The sequence below is a fragment of the Liolophura sinensis genome, chromosome 13, assembly GCF_032854445.1.
Source record: "Liolophura sinensis isolate JHLJ2023 chromosome 13, CUHK_Ljap_v2, whole genome shotgun sequence".
Classification (NCBI taxonomy): Eukaryota; Metazoa; Mollusca; class Polyplacophora; order Chitonida; family Chitonidae; genus Liolophura; species Liolophura sinensis.
This window is the reverse complement of record NC_088307.1, coordinates 6,475,089-6,487,579: the sequence shown is the minus strand read 5'-3', so window position 1 is coordinate 6,487,579 and position 12,491 is coordinate 6,475,089. Positions and strand designations below refer to the sequence as shown.

The 12,491-nt window shown below is 40.8% G+C and overlaps 1 protein-coding gene across 1 annotated transcript; it reads left to right on the top strand.

Annotated features, from left to right (window-relative positions):
* Window positions 1–10,861, top strand: LOC135480291 (prostaglandin E synthase 2-like). The gene is made up of 6 exons (XM_064760092.1): window positions 1–216; window positions 2,163–2,378; window positions 5,203–5,402; window positions 6,097–6,309; window positions 7,381–7,498; window positions 9,455–10,861. Exons 1-6 carry the CDS (start codon window positions 139–141, stop codon window positions 9,599–9,601), a joined length of 972 nt encoding a protein of 323 aa, XP_064616162.1. The 5' UTR covers window positions 1–138; the 3' UTR covers window positions 9,602–10,861.
* The last annotated feature ends 1,630 nt before the right edge of the window (window positions 10,862–12,491 follow it).

Sequence of the window (12,491 nt, the reverse complement as noted above, 5' to 3'; positions counted from 1 at the left end):
TCGCTTAAATGCCGAAGACAGTTTTTGTCAACTGGTGGGAAACAGAGAGGTGGCAAAGACTGGGAATGGAGACGAAAATGGCTTTCTCGAGTTGGACTTGCGGCCGCAGTCGTTACATCAACAACTGTGGGGTCGCAAATGATGACAAATGCGGATTCTAAAACAGGCGAATCAAGCCAAAAAAATGGACCTCTTTCAATCAAACCAACAAAATCGGTTAGGGTTTTGTACATATATTTGTTTTTGGCGTTTTTTTTCCTTCTCAATTTGGATGTATATTATCATGATTGTGGGCTGTTTTCCAAGTGTGATAGTTACGAAATGAAGTTACGTAAACATGTAGAAGAAAAAAATCATGGATAGTGGTTGAATCGAGGAGAAAATCAAACCACCATCTCTCGAAGGCTTTTGTTGGTAAGATTGTATGGGATTTGTCAAGCTGACGTTGCTGTTTACATCATGTGGCAGAAAGTGGGACGTCACTGCACTGAAGAGTCGCCCATTCACTGTAAAATCACAATCATCAGTGGAGATGGGTGTCAGCGACTAACAATGGACTACAACCTCAGCTTTACAGCACCTCATTGTTATGTTATGATTTTTATCGGAATGTATTTTGTGATGGCTGGCCAGGTGTTATAGCTAGAAAAGAAAGCGAGGTTTAAAAAAAATATATTCCTGGAGTGTTGGCACAGTACGCAGAGTGTGGGACATCCTTTCAAAAAACTTTGTAAATTAGTTTGTGGCTTTTCTTATAACTCAATCAGCTACCATTTGACACTATAATCAAGAGTCCCATTCACAAAGTTTGTTAGTCAAGCTTAGCTTTTTGGATAAATGACACCTGCGTTACATGGTTTTAAGCAAGATTAAAAGAAAAGAACTATACTTAACGTTAAATAACATATCAAAATTTTCGGTCAGCAGCGCTTGTTATTTAAGTATTTAATAGTTAAACATCGAAGGCTCAGAAGTCACCTTTACGCCGCCATTTGAACAGATTATATACGTCATCGTGCTATCAATGTGCCTTGAATCGGCGGATTTTGTAGAAAATACTGATGTTTAAAACCTATTTTCTCTCCTACAAAAACTTTTAAAAATCTAAAATAAAGTAGAATTCCACACAGTTTGTACAGCTCTTTCATTTAAGGTATAGTTTGTATAAATGTGTTCTTTTTTTTTTTGAATGACACAAGTCACCAAAAATTGACGAACAAGCTCTTTGGAAAGTGTGCTATGGCAATGTTGTGTAAGGAAAAAGTTAATTTGATTCATGAAGTTTTGCAAAAGATGCCCATGGGTTATAAATATGTAAGGTGAAGCAAGTGTAGAGTTCATATAGGACATGTACATGTAGATTGGTCAAAGGGAAATGATAACCATTTCGGTCAATGTCAGAAAGGCTAAGATAGTCGTACAGTTTAACCAATTCTGTAAGTCATGACACATTCTATCAGTTATATTTATTTATTTATTTGATTGATGCTTTACGCCATACTCAAGAATATTTCACTTATACGATGGCGACGAGCATTTGGGTGGGAGGAAACCGAGCAGAACTTGGGGGAAACCCATGACCATCTGCATGTTGCAGGCAGACCTTCCCACGTATTGCTGGAGAGGAAGCCGGCATGAACTGGACTTAAACTCGGCCAGTGCAGTTGCATGTTTGATCCCTGCTCTACGTGTTTGGCTGAGGCCAGGAGGGTTTTTTTTAGGCTTTATCCTATTTCTTTCTCCGGTACTCAGAAAACCTTACCACCATTAAATGAGTATAGGGAGCAAGCGCTTGTGTTGCTTGTCTTTGATTGCTAGGATACATCGGGCTGCCAGTTCAATCCCAACCCAAGACAGGATTTTTGTTTTAAGGCCAGGAAGGGATCATGGATACAATACGGTTTTCAATATTGACCACTCAGCTTCCAACAATGTAGGAGGTTTATCCTGGTTTCCTCCACTGATAAAACTTTCCATCAGAAGTGAAAAAGTGAGGATGACATTAAACAACAGTCAAATGCTTTAATAAATAAAGAAATCAATAAGTGAGTTTGTCATTAATTCTCAACCAAAGAAAGTAACTAAGTCTTCTGTCATGATACCAATAGGTGTCCATTAAAGTGATAACACCAGTTGAATAAATATCCATGTTTTGTCACCAGGTACGAGTTGATACAGATAACTATGGCCTGAAGATGACTCTGTTCCAGTATCAGACTTGTCCCTTCTGTTGTAAAGTCCGCGCACTGCTCGATTACTATGGCTTCTCCTACGATGTCGTTGAAGTCAACTCTGTGTGGAGAACCCAGACAAAATGGTCCTCATACAAAAAGGTTCCGATTTTGGTGATCCATGGTGAAAAGAACAAGGAATATCTGGTAAGGCCTCCTGTAATCAGAACAAACAAAGATTGTCTTATATTTTGAAAAGATTTCCCTGGTCAGAAGATGTGAACTTTTTGTCATTAATATATGATATGTTTAACATAGTCTGTATAATCTTAATTTGTGCAAATTGTGAATTAAACTTTGATAAAGTCAATATGGAATCGTATTTCTCTCTCATGATGTTAATTTATTTACTTATTTGATTGTTCTTCAACATCGCACGTCAGAATTTTATAGGTGTAGAAAACAGGAGTGGCTGAAAAAATCAACTATTTTATGGTTCGGTGGCCTAATGGTTAGAGTTTCTGCCTTGAAGTCGGGAGACACAGGGTTAAACTTCGGGCGGGTCATACCAAAGACTTTAAAAATGGAACTTGTTGCACCCTTACATTGCTGGCGCTCAGCACTGAAAAGTTAAGAGCACAGGACTTGTTGGCTCCGTGTCAGTATAGTGTGACTGGATGGGGTGTCATGTCTGGTGTCTTCGGCATGGTACTTGAAAGACGGCAGCGCTTTTGGCAGCATGGACTCACCCTGCCACTAGAAGACACAGTATATGACATCTCGTCGTCATATGACTGAAAAAATTGTTAAGTATGACATGAAACCCCAAGTATCATTATACATACCGACTTTTTAGCATGACATGACAAAGTTTGACATGACATGTAAAGTGCTGGGGCCTCTTGCATAAAGCGATCCTAGGCTAAGTTTATGGTAACTACCATGGCAACATATACATTGAACATGTGTTGCCATGGTAGTTACAATCATCTTTGCCAATGATGGCTTTGTGCAAGCGGCCCCTGACCTGCATATCAGATTGGTGGAAGGCATGTTGTCTACCATGAATGTTTGACCACGCCACATGATTATCATTACCCTCATCCCTCAACCTTTTCGCAGATGAAAGAGCAATTTTCAGTGCAGTTTATGCACATTTATGATTTGTTTTTGGTACCAAAACAACACTGGTTGGATTGGCCAGTTTCAGGGCTTCACAAAAAGTATAATTTTATCCGTTAACACAGAATAACGCCTTCAGAATATGCTTGAAACAAGACCTGGCAAACATGCGAAAAGATGAAATTACAGTAAGGTACAGGGGTTCATAGAAGTCATTTTTCCACATAGCAATTGCCACTTTCTGGGTGAAACTGAGTTTGTCTTTTAACTAAAACTGAGTTCTTTTTTGTTTCGACCGATCGTTTAAGATACTAAAATTGAATATTTTTGTACGTCACTATACTTCAGTGATTTAAGTAATTATCATTGCCTAGATATGAACTCAAGCTGGCCTCCTAGTTGATATTGAAAAGTGATAGTCGGCACACAATGCAGTTCTTGTTACATATATTTCAGGACACCAGTCCAGAGAGGTGTGAAAACCTGCCCAGAAAGCTTACAACCATGAGCATCAGTCTAGAAATTTAACTGAACTCACATGAGCAATTGGTCATCACTTGGCATCATTTTAAAAAATATTCAGTCGTCATGAATCAAGACCAAATGGTCATGCATTAATGGCTTATGGAATATGTGGTTGTCACTCTCAGTGTGTAAAAGCAATTGTCAAAAATGATCTAAAAAAAAAAAAAAACATTTGAGAAAATCATAAAATCGAAACTGATCAAACTAACACCTCACATGTATACTAGAAACTAATGAGAATAGTGCATCCAGATGAATGTTCTGTGTATTATATAAATTTTCTTGAATTTCAATCAAGAAAAGCAGTTCAAAACAAAATCTGATTTGACAGGATACAAATCACATGAAATTTACTGCGAAAATCAGCCACGGGTAAGGAGAAAATTAGGAGACCCACAAATAGTGATTTACAACATAGAGTATTAACTATAATGATCTTTAAATAGTGGGGCTACTTGTTTAGGAAGATAAAATACACTGCTATTTTATGTATCAATCAATTGTCACCTTTTCGATGACGAGTAAGGCTGGATCTCAACAGCCTGAACGGCAGAACTCCTGTCAGGCACACATCTCCATGTTCAGTCTTTGAACAAAGAACACGTTTTTATAGCGAACCGATGTCGCTTGTAAATGCCCATAGCAAAGAAGGTTTTAATATCGCTGCTATCAGCCATTTATCAAACTTAAAGACTCCCAGCAAACTGCGTACTTGCCTTCGAAGCAGCTGAAGATATTAGCACCACCTGACATCAGGGGGAAGGAAACCGGTCAGACCGTGTGTGCTCACGTGCAGACGCTCGAGGTACACTATTGTTAAAAACAGAACGATCGTAAGCCGAAGTAGGTCAAATTATTTGTGAGGACCGATTTGGCAGGGACCAAAGAAACTTACAATGTGTCATGTTTTATTTTATACGCCCCTTTGCTTCCAAAAATTGCCTTCTTAAATTTAATCAACACAGAGCGTCATGTAGATTGTTGTAAAAGGGAGATAACTCAAAATGTTAACAGGCTGCTTCGTGGAAATTTAGCCATGTTCAGATTGAGTTTATGTAAAATTTTGAATATTTCTTGGGAAAAAAAACAACCTCAGATTGAATAAATATAACCAGATGTTGAGTTTTTTATTCAATTGACAGACCGAATATCATCTCGTCCAGATGACTTCTATGGATCGCTGGCAGTAACTACATAATGTCACAGGGCCTAGTGAGAAACATTGAGAGCAGGGCAATTTACAAAGTCCCTGTGCAAGGGTTGGAACCCTCCCCACTGTACATTCAACCCTGATATTCTCCCAGCATACAGCCTCTGCTGACATAGTTCTGCTTTGGGCCAGTTACAGCATGTAAATTTCTTTCTACGTTTTTTTTCCCAACAGCAACTGAATGACTCCTCTGTTATAATGAGCATCTTGGAGACTTACCTGATGGACACAAACCAGTCTATAGAGAACCTTCTGAAGTTTTATCCCTCCATCGAGTCCAAAAATGCCAAAGGCAAAACAGAGATCGAGTTTCCTAACAAATACTTTATTATGTATCAAGACATGGTTGTGAAGTCTACAGCCCAGGTTATCAAGTAAGTCGTTACGGATTGATTTTGGTCATCAGATGTCGCGTACACTGTTAATGTAGGAAGATTGTTGCACACTCTTGACCTTAGAAATGATTTCAGACGAATGGAGGGTATCATTGGCCATTGAGTGAGCGGAGTGTCCATGTCTGGTGTTGTCATCCCTAAGAGGTAGCAGACCATTTCCAAAGTGGTGAAAGGGTTCAGAGGCCTTTCCATGATAAATGGATGCCCTGCAAAAACAAAGCCACCCCTACCCCACCTCAAGCCAGCAATCTTTCATGTCCAGTGAGGCAGCATTAAACACCACACTGAAGGTCACTTGTCTTCCAACACAGAGTTTTACTCCTATCAAAAAAATAAATAGATGAGCTTTATGCACAGTTCCAACTGGCTCTTGAAATCTGTGAAGAGACTGGTAATGAATATGGTGGAAACGTTTTTAATACGTTGAAAGTCTTTAAAAAATGTTTTTATGGGACAAATCCTTGAAATATTTTTTCGCATTGTTAAATGTCTTTTGGAGTTGTGTTCGAATTCCACAGATAAGCTTCCAAAATAGTGTCTAACAATCTTCACATGAAAGGCTGCTGCTTACATTTGAACTAAATTGCTGAAAATGCTGAAAAACATAAGGAATTGAGCCGTTGAAAAATGTTTCGTTTCTCGAGTGGGTCACTCTCTTAGTTTGTGTTGACAGAGAGGAGCGTAAGTGGCGGTCGTGGGTTGACAACACCCTAGTACATAGTCTCTCCCCCAATGTGTATCGTACGCCGTCCGAGGCTCTACAGGCATTCAAGTACTTCTCACAAGTGGGCGACTGGGAAAACACCTTCTCTGCGGCAGAGAGGATGGTCGTTATCTACGTGGGTGCTGTTGCCATGTACTTCGTTGGCAAAATTCTGAAAAAACGGTAAGATGTCCACTTACACCATGTTTGCACTTACACCACTGCAGCTACTACCTAAATAGACCTAATATTTCGCAACAAATAAAGAGTCATACTTTTAGTGCTGAAACTTACATTTTTCCTGTGAGATATCATCCTGTCTTCTGAACAAAACTTCAAAACACCTTTCTAATTTCAGAACTTTGTCATTGTGATCATAGAAGTAATATATATTTGAATATAAGAACAAGGAAATGAATTCATGAAACCTTATGTAACACATTTTAGAAATTTTGGGCACTCAAAATCTAACGACTATTTTTAGGAAATAAATCGCCACAAGTAAAGCTGCCTGATGATTTAAATCTAACTTAAATTTTGTGTGTGGCTGAGTGGTCAGCGTGCTAAGGCAAGACAATGAATCATGAGCCTCTCACCAATGCAATCACTAGGAGTTCAAATCCAGCTCACCGTGGCTTCCTCTCCAGTCCTTTTTGGAAAGATCTGGCAGCAACCTGCGGATGGTTGTGGGTTTCCTCGTACCGTAATGCTTATTCCAGTTTGTTGTCTCCTGGTAACATGTAAGAATCAGTGTGACATTATGTTTTCTGGAAATTTGTAGCCCTCAGAAGTTTGAAAGGCAGTTCTGCTGAAGATATATTATATCACAGCTCTAATAGAATGCTTAAGACATATAATGCCTCAGTGACACCTGGGGCCCGTTCTTCAAAGGTGTTGCAACACTGCCTCAGTCACATTTACCAATGTGAGAGATCTCTTCACTTTATATTGTCAAAGAAATTGCGCCAGGTGCAGCTTGTGTCTACTTTACAAAATGGGGCCCTGGAGGCCTTTGCACCCTTATCAAACCAGCCTTCAAAATGAATAATAATTCTTACTGGGCACAGCTCGACCCTGACAACAAATAGGGCTGATTGATAGAGCATTTTTTTGTTGTTGTTGCTAATGAAATAGTTAAGGATTTTAAAGGCATTGAGGGAGAAACCCATAGAAATATTTTTCTTTGAAGTTCATTCTGGTTTAAACTTATTTTAATGATGGCCTGGAATTTTGTGTGTTTTCTTCTGTATTTAGACATTCATTGAAGGATGACGTGCGAAGCTCTCTCTATGACCAATGTAAAGAGTGGACTGCCGCCATTGGCAACAAGAAACCATTTATGGGTGGAGATCAGCCAAATCTAGCCGACTTGGTAACTTTGTTTTTACAGCATTTTCTAAATATGACAAAGATGTTCTTCACGTGCAAGTTTTCACAAACATTGACAGGATTTATGAGGAGGTACAATATAATGATAAGTATGGTTGAAGGATTATGAATTAAGGTATGAGAAAGAAAAACAATTTTTCTTGTGGTACATTTTATATTTTTTTAAACCCTTATATCTTGCAAATTTTGTGTCAGTGGTAAGAAATGTTCAGAATGACAGCATTGATGAACATACTGGGAATGCCTCCAGATCAACATACTGAGAACACGGGACCAACTTAACGCCTCCAGATGAACATACTGGGAATGCGGGACCAGCGTAACGCCTCCAGATCAACATACTGAGAACACGGGACCAGCTTAACGCCTCCAGATGAACATACTGGGAATGCGGGACCAGCGTAACGCCTCCAGATGAACATACTGGGAATGCGGGACCAGCTTAACGCCTCCAGATGAACATACTGGGAATGCGGGACCAGCTTAACGCTTCCAGATGAACATACTGGGAACGCGGGACCAGCTTAACGCCTCCAGATGAACATACTGAGAACGCGGGACCAGCTTAACGCTTCCAGATGAACATACTGGGAATGCGGGACCAGCTTAACGCTTCCAGATGAACATGCTGGGAGTGCAGGACCAGCTTAATGCTTCCAGATGAACATACTGGGAATGTGGGACCAGCTTAATGCTTCCAGATGAACATACTGGGAATGCGAGACCAGCTTAATGCTTCCAGATGAACATACTGGGAATGCAGGACCAGCTTAATGCTTCCAGATGAACATACTGAGAACGCGGGACCAGCTTAACGCTTCCAGATGAACATACTGGGAATGAGGGACCAGCTTAACGCTTCCAGATGAACATGCTGGGAGTGCAGGACCAGCTTAATGCTTCCAGATAAACATACTGGGAATGCGGGACCAGCTTAATGCTTCCAGATGAACATACTGGGAACGCAAGACCAGCTTAACGTCTCCAGATGAACATACTGAGAACGCGGGACCAGCTTAACGCTTCCAGATGAACATACTGGGAATGCGAGACCAGCTTAATGCTTCCAGATGAACATACTGGGATCGCGAGACCAGCTTAATGCCCCCAGATGAACATACTGAGAACACGGGACCAGCTTAAGGCCTCCAGATGAACAGACTGGGAATGCGGGAGCAGCTGAACGCCTCCAGATGAACATACTGGGAACGTGGGACCAGCTTAATACCTCCAGATGAACATACTGGGAATGCGGGACCAGCTTAACGCCTCCAGATGAACATACTGGGAACGCGGGACCAGCTTAATGCCTCCAGATGAACGTACTGGAAACGCGGGACCAGCTTAACGCCTCCAGATGAACATACTGGGAACGCGGGACCAGCTTAATGCCTCCAGATGAACATACTGAGAACGCGGGACCAGCTTAACGCCTCCAGATGAACATACTGAGAACGCGGGACCAGCTTAATGCCTCCAGATGAACATACTGAGAACGCGGGACCAGCTTAACGCCTCCAGATGAACATACTGAGAGATGAACAGACGGGGAATGCGGGAGCAGCTTAACGCCTGCAGATGAACATACTGGGAATGCGGGACCAACTTAACGCCTCCAGATGAACGTACTGGGAATGCGCGACCAGCTTAACGCCTGCAGATGAACATACTGGGAACACGGGACCAGCTTAACGCCTCCAGTGCAGGCTGTCCCCTGAGTTGTTCTGACAGTCATCACCAGATTGAATGAGGCTGTTCCCAGGACTTCTGCTTGAATTGTACCTGGAACTTGATCATGTATTCCTTACTTACGTTTGGGCTTATATGGGCACTGGTTTTATTCTTCAAAGCTTTAGTGGACACAAGCATGGCTATAATCATTTGTTTACTTTCACTCTTTGCAATGTCTAACTTCTGTTACATGTTGTTGTTGTTGCAGTCAGTGTACGGTGTTCTCAACTCTATAGAAGGATGCGATGCCTTCCAGGACGTGCTGCAAAACACCAAGATAGGGCCGTGGTACGAGAGAATGAAAAAAGTTGTCTCCCATCACGGTGGTGCCAACTCGTCAAACAAGCAACGGTGACCAGGAGAAATTTAGTTGGGAACATTACTGTACTTCCTTCATAACCTGTTGCGATGACAAATTTATGAAATATATCATTCAATGCTAGAAAATTTCGATTTTGCGCATAAAAAAAATGGTTTTGGAATTCTAAACTGTATTGGAAGGACAAAAGTCTGAGAGTTTATCTAAATGATACAATAATCCAACAACATGGTAAAAAGTTGGGTAATTATGGTACATGATTGTACATTGTGTGAAATATTTATTGCCATTGACTGAAGGATTGTGTGCATGTCCGACTTGATTATCATTGTTGTGAAGACAACAGTTTTAGAGATGATATATATGAATGAAAACAAGAATGGCTACTGAGGCTTCTGTGTGTTGAAATGCTTAAAAGCTTTAGTTAATGAATTAGTTTTGGATTTGAATTTGATTTATTCCCCTTAAAGTAAAATATGTGAAATGACGTGTGAAGTGCTGTGGGGTCTGTTTCATTTGAAAACTTAATGTTCTTGTGTTGAAAAGGCAAATTAAAATGGCTATCAGCAACCATTAACATCCATTAACCATCGATGGATTGTTGTAAGTGGGAAGGTCTACCAGCAAACTGCGGATGGTCGTGGGTTTCCCCCTGGCTGTGCCCGGTTTCCTCCCACCATAATGCAGGCCGCCGTCGTATAAGTGAAATATTCTTGAGTATGGCGTAAAACACCAGTCAAATAAATAAATAAATCAAATGAAAATCAATGAAATCAATGACTGAGAAAAATAGACTAGGTACATGGTTTCTGCTTTGGTTTAGCTGCCACAAGTCTCTGTAGGTCAGTCAAATTTTTGACACCCTGCATTGTAGCATGGGTCATTCACTTAAAAAAAGGTCAAAGTATAGGCCAACACTGACTGGTGCAATGTAACAGCTATTGCAAATTTGCACTTGGTATTGATAAAGTCACCTACCAGCCATCCATCATGTTGTTCTAGCTTTTGAAATCCAGGGTTTTAGATGTACATGTAGCAAGTTGAAGGATTGATCAAGTAGCATTGGTGAGAAACATATCTTAATCTACCTAAATGTAGGTATGCCTGTAAATATCCACCATCCAAGTTTCAGCAGAGTACAAACTGCATCCTAGTATTTAAATGTCGAATATAGTTTTATGTGAGAGAAGGAAAGGAACTTTCGGAAATGCCTCCAATCAAGAACTGGTGTGTGATAATATGGTACTGTTACGAAAATCATGTTCATACCAGTGCATGGGTCGCTAAGAACAAATGTCTGTTTTAGAATGAATAAAATCTGTTTTGCTTTAACTGTTTGAACTTTCTTCATTTCAAAAAATTGAACAGAGTTATATATCCTAGACATTGTGCTGTCAATTTGCTGTGCCATTGTCCTATTTATACAGCTGACTGACTACACAGGAACAGATCTAGCCACATTATATTGACACCAAACCAGACACCCCACCCAGCCAAACAAAAAACCCCATCCAGTCAGTGTTTGTACACCAAACCAGACAATCCACCCAGTCGCAGTATATGGACACCAACCCAGAGAAACTGCTCACCCTGCCCTAGTACATGTATATGGGCTTTAAACCAGACATCTCACCTAGTCACAGTATACCGACGCCAGAGAGGACATCCTGTCACACTATACTGACACCGCACAGTCCCGAACCAGTCACAGTATACAGACACCTCACATGATGCCCCATCAAATCCCACTACAGCGACACCAAATGGGACATCACACCGATTAACAGAATACTGACAATGGGTTGACAAGAATGAAGAGTGAGTGAGCGAGTGCTTTGGGTTTAACATCGTAATCAACAATTTTTCAGTCATATGACGACGAAGGAATGCTTAAGGTGCATGTATGTGTAATGTGCCTCCTTGCTGCAGGATGGATTTCCACCGCTCCTTTATCAAGTGCTGCTTCACTGAGACGACTTACCGAAGGCAAGTAAGCCGCACCGCCCAAGCCATTATACTGATACGGGTCAACAAGTCGTTGCACTATCCCCTTCATGCTGAACGCCAAGCGAGGAAGTTACAACTTCTAAAGTCTTAAGTGTGACTCGATCAAGGATTGATCCTGGATCTACGGGTCCCAAAGCGGACGCTCTACCAACTGTGCTATCCGGGCCGGTAACAAGAACGAAGAATCAAATGTTATGTGACAGCAGTGAAGATTGTATTCCTACTCATCCGAAAAGATTTTTGATGCAAATATTTGTAAAAGTCATTTAGGTTCAAAGGTTCAGTTTTATAGATTCCGAGCTTCCATTGGTGGTAGTTAGTGGAGCTCTCGTGTAGTTCTGCGCTACAGGGCACTACAATGTATCACAAATGGTGAAGTTTGTCAGCAACATGTCCCAGGTGTGTCGTTTACCCTGGGCTCTACACTTTCCTTTGAAATAAAACTGGCTGCCATCGTATAAGTGAAAAATTCTTCCAAAAAATATGTCACTGTTCAACAATCAAAACACAAGCACATTATGGAAATAAACAGGACACCAGGAGGAGACATCGGACGTTGAAATAAAAAGGACATGACATACACCTATTAAAGGGAAATGAACAGGACACCAGGAGGAGACAACAGACGTTGAAATAAAGAGGACGAGACAACGTGTCGAAATAAAGAGGACATGACATGCACCTATTAAACGGAAATAAACAGGACACAAGGAGAAGACAACAGATGTTGAATGAAGAGGACATGACATGCACCTATTCAACAGAAATAAACAGGACACCAGGAGGAGACAACAGACGCTGAAATAAAGAGGACGAGACAACACGTGTCGAAATAAAGAGGACATGACATGCACCTATTAAACTGAAATAAACAGGACACCAGGAGAAGACAACAGACGTTGAAATAAAGAGGACATGA

Bases quoted from the DNA above. Each gene is read 5' to 3' on its own strand.
- LOC135480291 (XM_064760092.1), top strand. From the start codon at position 139: ATGATGACAAATGCGGATTCTAAAACAGGCGAATCAAGCCAAAAAAAT. The intron at 5,403-6,096 runs GTAAGTCGTTAC...TTGTGTTGACAG, and splicing joins TCTACAGCCCAGGTTATCAA to AGAGGAGCGTAAGTGGCGGT. The intron at 6,310-7,380 runs GTAAGATGTCCA...TTCTGTATTTAG, and splicing joins GGCAAAATTCTGAAAAAACG to ACATTCATTGAAGGATGACG.